Source organism: Momordica charantia (genome assembly GCF_013281855.1).
Source record: "Momordica charantia cultivar OHB3-1 chromosome 6 unlocalized genomic scaffold, Mcharantia_2.0 BLBB01000006.1, whole genome shotgun sequence".
NCBI lineage: Eukaryota > Viridiplantae > Streptophyta > Magnoliopsida > Cucurbitales > Cucurbitaceae > Momordica > Momordica charantia.
In genome coordinates this window covers 7924163-7939404 of record NW_028275164.1, presented here as the reverse complement: position 1 = coordinate 7939404, position 15242 = coordinate 7924163, and the positions used below count along the sequence as shown (strand labels likewise).

Here is a 15242-nt window from a genome sequence, read left to right as displayed (position 1 = left end):
AGCTGGAGGATCTCACCTTCGTTGCCGCCTCGTGAATGCTCAGGCGAGAGAAGGCGAGCTTGAATGGCAGAGGAAGCTCGTCGCATTGCCGCCGACCGGGTTGCGACCCGTCCTCCGAGTCCACCACGATGGGGGGAGGCGGAGATCTGGAGTTAACCTCCTCGGAGGGAAGTGTCCCCCTCACTCTCTTATTTCGCTGCAGTGGAGTAGCCGACTCCTCGCCACCAACGACGGTCTGCAGTGGCTGAGCCTGAAGGGCCTGAAGTTTGGCCAAGTTCGCCATCCCAGGGGCCGGGACGTCGGCACTGCTGGTACGATGACGAGCCTGAGGAGGCGCTGGCGGAGCAAACGAGGCCGAAGCTCGCTGACGCTTCGTGCTGCTAAGCGCGAGGAATTTTGAGGCCATCTCTGAAAAGGGATGAGGTCAGTAAACTAACGAGCGGAAAGATGACGAGGTTAGTATTGAACGAGCTAAAGTGCCGAGAAGAAGTTACCTTCAGGAGCTTTACGTTTGTGCGAGCTGCGTTGCCGAGGTTTGGGGAGCTTCTTGAGCTCGTCTGGTTGATCGTGCGGACTGAGGCCGCTGGAGAAGAGGTGGGAGTTTGAGACGAGTGCTTCACCCCACAACGCGTACTTTAGTCTCCGACCTTGGGCTCGTTTGATGATCTCCCAAGACTTGTTGTTGATCCTCGGAACAGGGGATGGAAGAGCTGCAAAACGAGCCGACGTTAGCAACGAGGTTGCTCAAGTTAAGAAGACAAAAAACACACACCCCCTAGCTCGCGCCTAAGACACTCACCTACGTCCCCGAACTCTACTGGGACTTGGCAGGTCGGCTCACCCACTCCGTCCCTCAGAAGCCACTCGCCAGAGACAAGGAACCAACATTCCTTCCAATTTTTGTTAGGGAGGGGTTCCTGATCAGCTGACCTACGTTCCGCCGAGCTGAGAGGTAATACCGACCCTCTCCCTCGTTGGAAGCTTTGACGGTGTGGGTCGCTAAGAGCTGGTCCACCGTGAGCCTGTTCTCATCCTCGTCTCGGAGGACCCACCATAGGGCGTAGGCCCCGAGCACGGTAGACCATCCATTAGGGGAGAGTTGAGCGGGGCCAGGTTGACTGCGTTAAGGAACCTTTGTATAAAAGGGTGGAGTGGAAGTCTGACCCCCCTATGGAACATGTGGGGTAGAAACTGACGAAGCCCGAAGGAGGGTCGTTGAGGTGCTCTCTGATGTTAGGCACCCTAAGTTCTATGGAGTTGGGGATCGAGTAAGTTTTGCGGAGCTCGGCCAACCTACCTACCGAGCAAGATGAAGGAGGAAGTTCAACTACAGGACCGAGGTTAGGGTTTCCCGAGGTTGAGGCTATGTTAGGGTTCGCCGAGCTATCCTCGACGTAAGGGTTCCTTGAGGTAGGAGCTAAGGTCGGATCCCCTGAAACGTCGTCTGAACTAGAGGAACCAGACGACCCAGACGACGAATCCCTAGACGAGCTACTCATCGCCAGACCTGACTGGCAGGACTTAAAAGAACTATCTAAAGAAAGAGGGAGAGAGTACCTGACTTGGAAACGGCCGAGGTACACGAAAACTCAAAAGTGAAAAGTAAAAAGTGAAAAGTGAAAGACCTTCCCCTTTTATAGGACAGCCCGGAGGCACGAGAGTCGTTAGATCAAGGAGGGATCAACGGACAAGATTGGCCCACGCCAGGCTGTCCCCGCGACGACGTTTGGGTTCCCGAAGCAGAAGCTAGGGCTGACGACATCCATGACGTCACACATGCACGCGTGGATTCGACCTGTCTCCAGTTAGCTCGGAGGACTTCGCCGAGCCGACCTCCGCCCCGCCGAAGTGGAGGCCAATGTTGGAGGCGAATCTTGGCCTGCCGCGTGTCGTGATCGAAATGGTGAGTTGGTTAAACGCGCGGGCTTAATGGAGAAAGCGGCTCCATAATACTCAGGTCGGCAGTCAGGGTAGGACCTATAGTGCCGAGCTGAGCTGTACAGAGTCCGTAACAGTGTCCCTTCCGTACCCGACAACACGCCGCGAGTTTAGGGTGTGTCAGAACCCTTGTCAGGCCCAATTTCGATAAATAGAAACTTTTGCCTTAAATGCAAGGTACGCAATCCTAAGTAGACTCGGCAAGTTAGCTCAGACTAGAACTAACTTGCTCGTCGGAGTGCTAACTTTGTTTTGCAGGTCTCAAGAAGTGTTCAGGGAAGGTGTAGGACCGTTGGCCATAGCTCGTCCTGAGCATACCGATCTAAATCGTGTCCGAGCTCAATCAATTTCGGGCTCAAACAACATACATTTTACATTTGATATGTATTACTACCAACCAATGAAGTTATCCTCCCATAGTTTAATGGAAATAATTAGAAGAACTTGAATTACTGGTATACCCCTATCTTCACAATATTGTATTGTGCTAATCTTTTTAAATTAAAATAATAATAAATTTTAGTTTATTTGATTACTGGATTAAACATTTTTTTATTATAACAATTTATTTAATATTATAAATAATAAATAATTAAAATAAAATTTCATTGACTAAAATACGTTTTTTTAAGAATAACCATTATTTAATTTATTAAATTTTATTATTCTAATATTTAATCATAATCAATTATATTTTTAAAAATTATTGATAGTTATTAATAATAACAAGTAAAATTAAAAAATTAAATATAAATATAATATTTTATAATAAAATCACAAGAATAAAAATTATTAATAGTATAAATGAAAAAAGAAATAATTAAACTATAAAACAATTAATTTAAAAAGTTATTGGTACGAGATTGTAGGAGATAATGGAATTACCTATTTTCAAGGGATGAGATTACCAAATTTGAAAGCCCACCATTTGATTCTATTCTGACAAAGTTATTAATCTTAAATTAATATCTAGAATTTTGAAAATTTATATATATTGAGTGCAAATTGAATGAGTATCATAAAGAGATACGGAAACAAAGAGCTTTTTCAAAAAGAAAAAAGTTTATTCTCTCAAACAAATCCTTCAATTTCTATGTAATTTCTTTATTTACATTCAAGCCTCGCAATTTCTTAATAATTGCAAAGGTCTTCCCACCGCGCAATCAAACCCTGCGATAGAGAAATAGTCCAATCCCGAAAGTGAAAACGGGAAAAAGACAACAAAATCCTTTTTTTTTTTTTTCATATTTTTGTCAACCAACTTGAAAAGTGGTTTGTATACCACTACACGCGCCCAGAAATTACACCAATTGTTTGAGTCCGTGGTCATAAAGATGGCACTTCTATTTTGTACTAGATTGAGATAAAATGAAATTCGGCATAATGCAACAGCAAACAATGAGAAGTCATCGATTGGAAACTTTTTAAGAATACTACAGCTTACAAAGAGTTCGGGGGGGGGGGGGAGGGGTAAAGTTTCATATTCAATTAAATTCTTTAATTTGATACACAACCTATCATCCTATTTATAATAGAATGGTTCTTAATCATAATAGGAATGAAACATCTGAATCAAAATGATATCCAAAATTAAATTCTAAATTTCAAATCATATCAAATCGATTCCCAAATCACATCGATTGATTCCTAAATCATATCAATCTCATAACAAGAATTATAAGTAAATAATAGTGTCAATGACAGATTATTTCCAATTACCAACATTCATCGAGCTCTCGACTTAAACCTCTTAAAAATCAGGAGTCATTGGGGAGTTTGCTTGATAGTTTATTCATAACAAATATTTCAGAGTTGTTGTTGATACAAAAATTTGATCTCTTGGGATTCCGTCAAATTCGCACCAATCTTCTATAATAAAAGGGATCGACGAGACCTGCAAATTTTTTTTCCCCATTACCTAAATGGGGACAGGGATGGGGAATGCTCATCCCCGCTTCGCATCGTATTTTTTTTAATATATATATAAATTAAAATAATCTTTTTACTCATTCTCTACTTACATATACTGTTAAAATCATATTATTCTCTGCCCACCAAATATACAGAGGAGAATTAGACCATGTAAATAAAATTTTTATAAATTAAAATTTAATTAATTAATAATAAATTTCCTTAGAAAAATGTTTAATTGAGAAATAATTTTAAAAATTAAAGAATAAATGGAAAAAATCCACATGGGGAACTGATCCTAAATTCCCCACGAAGAATTCCCACCCCTCATCCCGCAAAATTTAATGGAAAATTTCACGAGGATGGGGAATTAAATGGTGGGCAGGGATGGGACAGGAAAGTCTTTCCCATCCTTGCCCGTCCCATGAACTACCATTGACATATATTTTTAATGAATAGGCTGTAAGTTCGACTCCCTAGTCCTAACTGTGGTACTTGAAAAAATAATAATATTCGACAATTTCATTTTCTTTTAATATTTTTGTGCTCAAATGAAAATTGCGAATTGTAATATTGGATAAATAAAAAAAATTGGTTAAAATATTTAGAATTAGGGTACACAATAGTTATATATAACTTCACACATCCTCTAACTCATGCATGTTTTATAGAGACTTATTCTACTGCATGTCAACGTATATCAGGGAAATTGAGATTTTTGACTCATTTCAATAACTACTTTGGACTTTTGACCCCCCTTTTGATTTTTACCTATTTATGACCCCTCCACCTCAGATTTCTGACCCTCCCCTTATTTTGCTTGGTAAAATTACCAAACCCTCAATTTAAAAAAAGAAATCAAACCCAGCCCTCCCCTCCTTTCCCTCCCTGTCTCGGTCCTTCCCCTCCATCATTCACTATCTCGTTGTCCATCCCAGTCTTCATCCCGGTCTCTCCCTCACAACCAGAAAGTTCATCTTCGTCGTTTCTTCTTCGTCTCCCTCACTTCGTCTCTATCAGAGCTTTCCCCATTCCCTAATTGAGGTAATTTTTCTTTCGAACTCGCGATCTTATTGTGAATGATTTTCTACCTTTTTTTTTCTTCGTTCTTTGTGTGGGTGTGAATGATTTCAACCTTCGACTCTATCTGAAGTAGCCAAGGTTATTATGAAGTTTGATTTATTATTGCTTCCATTGTTTTGTTTTAATTTTTGACTTTCAGGGTTCCATCTTGGCTTTAAGCCCGGTGGATTTAGGACCGGGATGAAACCCTGAAAGTCCATTCCAGAAGGATGGACTTTCTGGATTCCATTTCGGGTCTCATCCCGGTTCGAAATAGACCGGGATGAAAACCGAGATGGTATCCAGAAAGACCATCCTTATGGAATCCATCTTGGGACTCATCCCGGTTCGAAATGGACCGGGACGAGGCCGAGATGGAATCCAGAAAGTCCATATCTTGTACTTCGACTTTCTGGATTCCATCCCAGGCTTCAACCCGGTCCGTTTCTAAGCAATATTGTTTTGTCTTGTTACCCGGTCTACCCCAGTTTATCCCCATCTCGGTCCCGGTCCCGGTCGTATCTGGACATGAAGGACCGGGCTTGAGTTTACCTTCTATCTCGGTCTCAAACCCGGTTCTAAATTTCATCCCGGTACCAATCCCGGTCCAAGATAAATTCTAGACTTCATTTCTGTTTTCCGTAAAATAACGTTTTTTTCTAGAAAAATGATAAAATTTCGTATCATTACAAGTTTGAAGAAGTACAATATTCTAAAATGATGAAATGGACATACCTATATTGTGAAAACAATGGATTCGAGATAACGGATTATGTGGGGACCGATCGATTGGATAATGTGGGCCAACAATCACGTGGAGAAAATCTTGAGTATTGGGAAAAAAATGTGACTTGCGTGTGTGTGGTGATTTAGAGTTGAAAAAATAAAGTGAGAATTGTTAAGTTGGTGGTTGGTGGGTTGGTTGGAAATTTATTATATCATAAATGCATTCATTATGAAATGAGGGCAATTTAGTCAATTTACATGATAAAATAAGGGGAGGGGTCAGAAATCTGAGGTGAAGGAACATCACTCAATAGAATCCGTTGTTGGATATTCTCCAGATAAAAGTCAGAATATGGTTCTTATGGGTGGTTTAACAAAGCATGTGCCAATTACAAAAAATGCTTTTTTATTAGGTACCCTTTCTCTTTGTGGTATTCCCCCCCTTGCCTGCTTTTGGTCCAAAGATGAAATTCTTAATGATAGTTGGTTGTATTCACCGATTTTCGCAATAATAGTCTGTTCCACAGCAAGATTAACAGCGTTTTATATGTTTCGCATCTACTTACTTACTTTTGAGGGACATTTAAACCTTTATTTTAAAAATTACAGCGGAAAAACAAATAACTCCCTCTATTCATGAATAAGTAAAAATCAAAAGGGGATCAAAAATCCAAGTGGTTATTGAAAGGGGTAAAAAATCCCAATTTCCCCGTATAAGACTTCATAGACTTGATCTATCTGTAATGATATTATAATACATTTTTACTCATGGACATTACTAGAAGATTATGAAGTTTTTTTTTTCCCTTTTAGTTCACGAACAACACATGAGTATGGATTTAACCTTCGACCTTTTGATGTTTTTTTTTAAAGAATCGATTTGATTGATGATATATGTCTTGACCAATTAAATTGTGTTCGTATTAACATATGAAGTTAGAGATAATTGCATTTATATTGTTACCTGGTTTGGTTCGTCAAATTTGTTTGCAATTACCAATATAATCAGAGATTAAAAACGAAAAGATCACAAGGTTGTACCGTGATATCTATTTTCACCATCACACTTATACAAAGTTAGATTGTTAATCATTCATATGTCATTGGTCGGTGAAAAAATTTAAATCATATAATGCCCCTCCCCTCTAAAGTAAAAAATTTAGGTAAAATATATTTTTAGTCCCTGAATTTTAAGATAAGTTTTTATTTAGTCCCTAAATTTTAAAAACTAATAGTTTAGTCCCAGAACTTTAAAAAATGGTTCTAAAACATCCTCGAAGTCAAACTTTCGTTAGTATATTTAAAGGAATGCTGATGTGGAAGTTTGAAGCATTATGTGACATTTGCTAATATATTTACTATTTATGGTAAATGATGTGAGATTTGTGGGTTATTGAAAAAAGAAAAAAGAAAAGAAACCAAATTAGTTGATTTAGGAAAAATCTCGGTTAACTTCCCCTCTCTACCACCCCTATGAAACTCTCTCCCATGGCTATGGCTATTTCACTGGTTATGAATTTCTCTCCTAATCTTGATTTCTAATTCTTGATTTTGCTTCTTCGGCCAAATTAGATGAGCTTTCCAAATGGGTTACCGTCCTCAACTTTTCTCCAATTCACATTCCCCTTTAATACGAATAAAAAAAATTCGCAAACTGATTTGGGGCGTAAACTCATTAAGGACTAAAATATTTGGGAAATAAGAATGGGAACAAAAAAATTATATGTTTATGTTTTGTTAATCGTAATATTGCTAAAGTTAAAAGTAATCTTACCTCACTTACATCTCTATTTTTTTCCACGTTAAAAAGAATAAACTCATCTAGATCTAAAACTTTAAGCACTAAATCCAAGCCTTCGACACCGGTTGATTACCCTCCATTCACGCATTTGGAGCTTCCCTTCCAATCGCCCTTTATATCTGGAAGAAGTCCTCCCCACTCAGCTTCTCAGATCTGGAAGACAGATTTGGTTCAGGTTGATGGCGTGGTGCATGTGATAGCGGCAGATAAGAAAGGGGAAATGAAAGGGAGATAGAGGAGGGAAAATGTCACATAAATCCTAAAAGAATATAAAACTAATATATTTTGCCACCTCATTTAAAAAGTCCATGTCAATTGAGTCCACTCACCAATTTAACTGCCATGTCATTTTCTGTTAAATATATTAACGGAAATTTGACTTCAGGGATCTTTTAGAACCATTTTTTAAAGGTCGGGGACCAAACTGTCCATTTTTTAAACTTAAGGACAAAATAGAAACTTATCTTCAAATTCAGACACCAAAAGTGTATTTTACCCTTAAATTTATGTGGTTGAATGTATTTCTTTTAATAAATGTAAGCTCATAATCCTAAGATTAGATAGATGTTATAATTTTTATGTATCTAAAATTTATGTTAGTTGATCTATTAAGTTTAAAAAACTACAAAAACATACTAATTTAATAAAAATCATGTTTCTCAAATTAAGTTGATTAATGCAAATAACTCAAGCCAAAACTTTCAAACTTATAACAATTATATTATGTGTTTTCTGACACATGATATTATTTTTTTCAACGAATTTTCAAATGAAAACCTATCGAACGGTAAATTTTGTAACATATTTTAAAACTCAAGGTGAAAATTACAACATTATCCCAAGATGAAAATTGATACATGTTGCCAAGTTCTAGTATAAAATTGATTTTTTCAATCTTTATATACATTTGTGCCTCCGACATATAATCCTGGATCCACCACCTAGTATATTGGTGGACATAAGTTTGATATATAACTAGTTTTTATAAGTTGAGTTATTCATATAAAACATATATGCCCAAGTATTATATACATACTTTTTTTTCCTTTTTTTTACACAATTCAATCATTTTTATTGGATTTTAAAGTAAGGTCGTGCTTTTTTTACGTGCAGTAAGGTGGTGTCTTGTTTTCTTTTAAAGATTAAATATTCAAAACGGTAATTCTCAATTCGCTCCTTAATATTTTAAAATTCCTATTTTTACCCATACATATAAAAACCCATCAATTATGTGATTTAGTTAAAAAAAAAATATTTTTTGAATTTTGTAAGCAACTTTGTCCATGAATGATTGAATTATTGTTTTGTTATCATATATATCATAATGCAAACATGCCATTCACATACTATTTGATTCATGAAACTCAATTTACCTATAGTCAAAATTTGACTCGTAAATCAACAAAATCCATGTATTATAAGCGGGATGTCCACACGTCAAATACATGTTAATAAACCAATAATTTAATGACATGTAGATTTGTAGTTAACAATATAACGCACTTTTACCAAACAAGCTAAATCAAATTTGTAATATAAAATAAAAAATTACCAAACTTAAATATAATGTAAATGGTTAACTTATCCATACTCGATGGAAAGGCCATGGGTTCAAATCCCAGCCCACACCGAAATATATAGAAAAATACCAAATTGGAAATTAACTAAAAGATAACTAACCATCCGATGTATTATTTATTGTAACCAACCAGAAAACAAAAAAATACTATAAAAAGTAAAATTAAGAAAATATCCTGAAAAGAAAAAAAGGTAAAAGAAAAAAAAATGAGCTACAGGCTGCAGCCTCGAAAAAAGTGTGCACAAAGGTTGCTTAACAACGGGAAATAGAGAGAGTGAGAGGAAATTTACGGGCAAGTGCCGGTGGATGTGGCCCTAAGATTTTGACTAAATTACAAAAAAATAAAATAAAAATAAGGTACCTTTAATTTTGTTATTGTTTCATAAATACCCTCGAATATTCGAATTAATGATTTTTTGATAGAAAATAAGTACACTGAACATTTAAAATTTTTTTAATGTATACGTCAATATTTAAAAAAAATAAATGTGATAGAATTTGAAACTACGTGTTAATTAATGAAAATTAATTTGACCTTTAATGACAGTAAAAATGATTAATGGGGAAAAATAATGACAAAATTACTATTAATCTATTAGGGTTGATTTTGTTGGAGTAGTATTTAATTATTCCAAACATGCTTCCAAAATTTCAATGAAATATTTACAGTAGTATTGAAACTATTGAAATGATAGGAGTATTTTTGAAACCACAATTTTTTTTTTCTGAAGTACAACATGTTGGACGGGAGAATTTCAAGTTATCGGATATAGGTGTCGTAACCCGTTAAACTATGCTCCGGTTGGAAAGTGCCAAGTTAAGGGTATTTTTGTAATTTATGTAATTTAGAATTTTAGCCTTTGAGATTTTTCGTCACCGCGTCCGCGTCAATTAAAGACCCAAAACCCACCTCCGGTCATTTCTGGTGATTCTTCTCTTCACTTCCCACCATATTGCTTCGTCTGCCTTTTCCTTTCGCCTTCCCCCATCGTTTTCTCCATTCCCATTTCCGAATCTACACAGCTTCAGCAACCCGAAGAAGAACCCAAAACTCCATTTTCATTTCCAGTTTCACTCCTCATCGTCTCTCTGTCTGTAGGGTTTTGTTCCATCTAATCAGGCATGTAGAATCTCTTTTGTTTCCTCGTTTTCTTCTTATTTATGTTCATTTTTTTGCTTGCTAGTGTATGGTTTGCGAAGATTTATATTTAGGGGATTGAAAAGAAGAGGAAATGCAGTGACGTTTGCCCGTCCTTTTTTTTTTTTTTTTCTGTTTCCTTTTAATTTTGTTGTTATTTTGGTTTTTAAGTGCTGGTGAGTTGGCTGGGCCATCAGCATGATACGGCGTTTAATTATCGGATTGACGGAGGTTTCTGTGATTATTGGGTTTTGTGATTTTTTCTTTTGTTGAACTTTGATGGTAATTTTCTGACGTTTTGTTTGTTGCTTGCTCCATGGTTTACGAGACACCATACTGAGTTAAAAGAGTGTGAATTGTGTAACATTGTTTTTGCTATTAGAATCTGTACTGAGTTTTTGAATGGTATGGGTATGTCTTTTGATGGATCATACGATACGATATTGTTTGATTTTTGACGAGTTGAAGCTGACAATGAGAAACCATTTCACAATTAAATTAGACTAGTTTGCAAGGGCTTGGGGTCTCTTGGTCATACTGACTTCGAACTTTTTGGTGAGCTTAATACCAAAAACCCTTGATGTCTCTCAGGTTTGGGCCGTGGGGCGGCGCGGGTGCCCCTAGGTATAGGGGAGCAAATCTCCGACTCCCCGTTACAAAAAAAAAAAAAATCAGCAGATTCTTTGTCTTTGTTTACTTCGTAGTCTCATTCCAGCTAGAGAGTATTCAAAGAAGCTTTTTAGGTTGGATTTTATTGTATTGGTCTTTTCATCGTAATATTTTGCTTCAATTGGCGTGTACAAGATCGATTTCAGTTGAAAAGACTGAAAATGGAATTGAAATTGCCGAAATCCCATGCCGACATTTCATTCAATCTTCGTTCTGTTGTCATATAGAATTGGAAGCCCTTCTTGATCTCATAGGGCTGATCCATTGGAAAGAAGACAAAACTAGTTGGATCAGAGAAAGAAAATCAAAATGGTTAAATTATGCACTAATTTGATGGAATGCATATATTAGGAACCATAATGTTGAAAACTACTCTCTAGAATATTGGCCCTGGTGAAATTGTTGATTGTGGAAGAACTCAGCTCATTCAAATTCTCTGTCATTATTCATTAAGCTGTCTCCTAAAATCTAATTAAGAAGTTCCAACAACCGATGACATTAGTCCATTGTTGGCTAGTAGAAAGGTATTTCTATTAGTGGTATTGTACAGCCTTAGGAAAGAGAAACACATGGGCAGTTCTCTAGCCAAACATCCTCCTTAAATGAAACAGGTACCAGGCATGCCACGCCAACCTAAAAAACATATTAAGTCATAAATTAGATTTCTAATTTAAGAATAGAAAACTAAGTGCATGTGTATCTGTTAGGCCCCTCATAACCAAGACATATCATAGGAAGGGTAAAAGGGGAATGTTGGGAGTATAGGCCATAACGGTCAGGAGAGAGAATGTTAGTAGCTGCTGTTAGAGAGTACGGTTAGGGTATAAGGTAGGGAGAAGGTTGTAGGGAGGTTTTTATCTTTTGGCTGAATTGTGTTTGTCTTGTTAAGCAAGCAAGGGAGAGTTTCCCCACCCTCTCGAATTGGTGGGTTAGCGTTTTGTAAAGCCTGAGGGCTCCTTTGTTCTTGAAGTAATAGAAATAGTGAGGAGATACCTCACAGTATCATACCATCAATGAAATTGTTTCTTATCAACCAGTAGAGCTGTTGTACATTTGTCCACAAGCACTGACCTCATGGTATGGAAATTAGAAACAAATGGTATCTTTTCCACCAACTCTCTGATTAAGGACCTAACACACCACAGCCCGGACCCCTCACCCCATCTTGCTGAATGAAGGACTCCTACCCCAAAAAGGTGAAATTCTTTATTAGGAAGCTTAGTCATCGTGCTATCAATACTAATGATAAACTTCAAAGAAGGCTGCCACATATGGCTAGATCCTGCTAATGGTGCACAATCTGCCAATCCGACTTGGAGACCCAACAACATCTTGTTGTTAATTGTCCATAAACGCCTTTGGTTGGTCCACGGTATTGCCAATAGATCCTCCCCTCATTGCAGCCACACTTGTCGGCCACCATTTTAAAAAGGAAAAGAAGCTACTCTGGGTGAACTTCATTCGAGCTTTCTTTTGGCTCCTTTGGAGAGAGAGAAACCGAAGAACCTTCAACGCCAATTTCCTCCCTTACGAGAGACTTTTTGATGCTATAGTCTATCTAGTTATTACTTGGTGTAAAGGCTCCCTATTTTCCATCATTATAGTTACTCTTCCCTTTTAGCCAATTGGAAGTCCTTCATTTAATCCCCTATATGGTGCTTTTGTCATTTCATGCTATCAATGAAATTGTTTCTTAAACACAAAAAAAAAAAGAAGAAATTGTTTCTTATCAGAAAAAAAAGGAAACGAAGTGCCTTTAGAGCTATTGTTGAAGCTTCTTTGTTAACCACTCTTAGCCTCAATGACATAAATTTGAGCATTAATTATATAATATAAAGCCCCAACTTCTCATCGGCTTACACTTCCAAATCGACATTTATTAAGCTGATTGTAACTTCTAAAAAGCTAGCTGCCCCATTGATTGAGTATGTGTAGAAGTTAAACGTTCCTAGAAAAGTGAAAGTTCTCCAAAGGTAAAAAAGAAAAAAAAGTGAAAGTTTCCTTTAGAGCTTGACTCATAGGAGCTTAAATTCCCAAGAGAGATTACAAAAGAAATTCAGAGAGAGTTTGTTGCCCTTGCTGGAAAAATAGAGAGAGTTTGGACCACTTGTTCTTGCATTGTGAGTTTGCGGCTAAAAGCTTTGAATTATTTGTGCTTGGTTTTTGGGTTAGTTTTGCATGCCCCAATTGATGCTTGGACGTTTGAACTACTTAATGGTTGGCAACTTAGAGGTAAAGCGAGAGCTCTGGAAGTACGACTTTAGAGCTTTGCTTTAGGAGATTTGGAGGGAAAGAAACCAAAGTACGACATAGTGTGCAGCTTACCATTTCTTGTGGTCCTTACTCCTTATAACACAAGAAATTATTTTTTAGTTACGGCTTATCCATGATCCTTAAAGATTGGAAATCGTTTTTTTAATAAGAAGATTGGAAAGCGTTGATTCATTAGTTCTTTTGTTGGGAAGGGGCTTTCTCATCCCCTGCCCCTGTTTTTTGTTCTTGTATTTATAAATTTCGTCTCTTATCCAAAGAAAAGGAGAAAAGGCCTCAGCTTCTAATTAAAATCAAATTTCCATAACCACTCAGCAAAGAAGAGCTTCATTTTTTATGTTTTTGATGCCTAGCCCACCTTTACCTTGAGAAAGATGTATGTGCTCTAGTTAACTAAGTGCTACTACCCAAGGTTGTTAACTCGTGAATTGGAACGTAAATCGTAATTAAAATATAATGTATCATGTATCGTAAGTTTTTATTTTTAATTAATATTTATATTAACTAAATAAATAAATAGATATATATATCATATGTATGTATTTTTTTTTATAATTTGAAAATATTAGAGCCCTTTCACCTCCCTCTAGCCCATTGGTACCCAACCCAACACCGACCAACAAATTCGTTTATAATTAAAAGAGGGTAAAGCCTTTTCACCTCCCTCAAGCGCATTATTCTTCTTCTTTCTTCTTACACCACTTTTCTTCTTCTTCTTTCTTCTTCTTCTCTACTGCTTAGATGAGTAAAAAAGCCCTAATATTTTTTTGTTTTTGAATCGAAACGCTTCGATTCATTCCTTTTTTACGGTTCTAACATTTGAAACGTACGATACATGAAATTTGCGATTCAAAACACGATTTGAATCATTTGGCCTTCGTTTTACGTTTTAACAACATTGCTACTACCATTCATGTCTGCCCTGTCCCAAAACAAGTCCTTATTAAGCTTATCAATTATCATAGCAACAAAGTAGGGGATGATGTAGCTTGAAAGGAAATAGATTGGAACGGACCGCTTTAGCAAGCATGAGCCTTTCATCCCTAGACAATGTAGATTTCATCCATTTTTTGAGCTTGCTCATAATCTTTGCCATCATAGGTTATTTGGAACTCCCTGCAGTGGAAGACCTACCCCATCTCACAATTCTGTTCCTTGGTCATCATTTCACACAATTAGGAACAACATTTGTGAACTTATAAAGATACATATAGACCGAAATAGAGCCAAAATTGTAAGTAACTAAGAGGAATCTAATCCTTACCTACACCTTTGCCATCAAGAATCGACTTTCAATTTCTTGCTTCAATTTGTTTGTCATTAGTAATTTCTGCATGCCTAGGTGAACCATTATTAAGTTCCAGACAACATACTCTGCCTCTTTTCATGATTAGTCTTGATCTTGTATGTTTGTCTACTTTATGCTTCTATTTGATTCATTAAGGTAAGCCATTCAATATATCATTATTATTATTTTTTTCTATTTTAAGTAACTTTTCTCTTGTGTGTCAATAGAGAATGACACGAGTTGAGGAGTTGTGGGAACGCTTAGTTCGAGCTGCCTTACGAAGGGATAGAATTGGCATTGATGCTTATGGGCGGCCTGAAAGTGGCATTGCTGGGAACGTTCCATCTTCACTTGCAAACAATAGGGATATCGATGAAATCTTGAGAGCTGCAGATGAAATCCAAGATGAAGATCCCAATGTCTCAAGAATATGTATGTTATTCCTTAATTTCTCTTTTTTATTTAAACTAGATTATGTACGTGTGCAATGCATGAATTTATAATTATTCTATGCCATGCACGTGAGATTAATTGAGGTGCGCCTAATTCAGCTCATACACTCATGGATATAAAAAAAATCTATTTCAGTTTTATCATTTAAATTGGAGTGTAAGTGTCAAAAATGACTTTTGAATATTTTATCTTTCAATACAATAATGATGAATCATATTATTGATGAATCAAATGAAAAAAACGTTTCTTAAATGACAAACCTCGCTCTCATGGATAAAAATGAAAAATACAACTGCCATAAAAAAATCAGCCCCACAAAGGGAGTCAAACTAAAATAAAATGGGGCTATATTCTAACAAAATAGGGCCAACTTTAGATGGTTTGGTGGCAGATAGGTAGGATTTAG

General features: G+C 36.8%; 1 protein-coding gene across 2 annotated transcripts in view; it reads left to right on the top strand.

Moving 5' to 3' along the window:
* The first annotated feature begins 9922 nt into the window (after positions 1–9922).
* GSL10 (glucan synthase-like 10) overlaps positions 9923–15242 on the top strand; it is a 75385-nt gene continuing 70065 nt past the window's right edge. Inside the window, exons 1-2 of one of the 2 annotated variants that reach the window (XM_088125080.1) lie at positions 9923–10137; positions 14611–14815. In XM_088125080.1, the coding sequence (XP_087981206.1) occupies positions 14614–14815 (202 nt within the window). In that variant the 5' untranslated portion in view covers positions 9923–10137; positions 14611–14613. The remainder of the gene's footprint in view (positions 10138–14610; positions 14816–15242) is intronic. The other variant, XM_022301658.2, reaches the window with a different exon arrangement.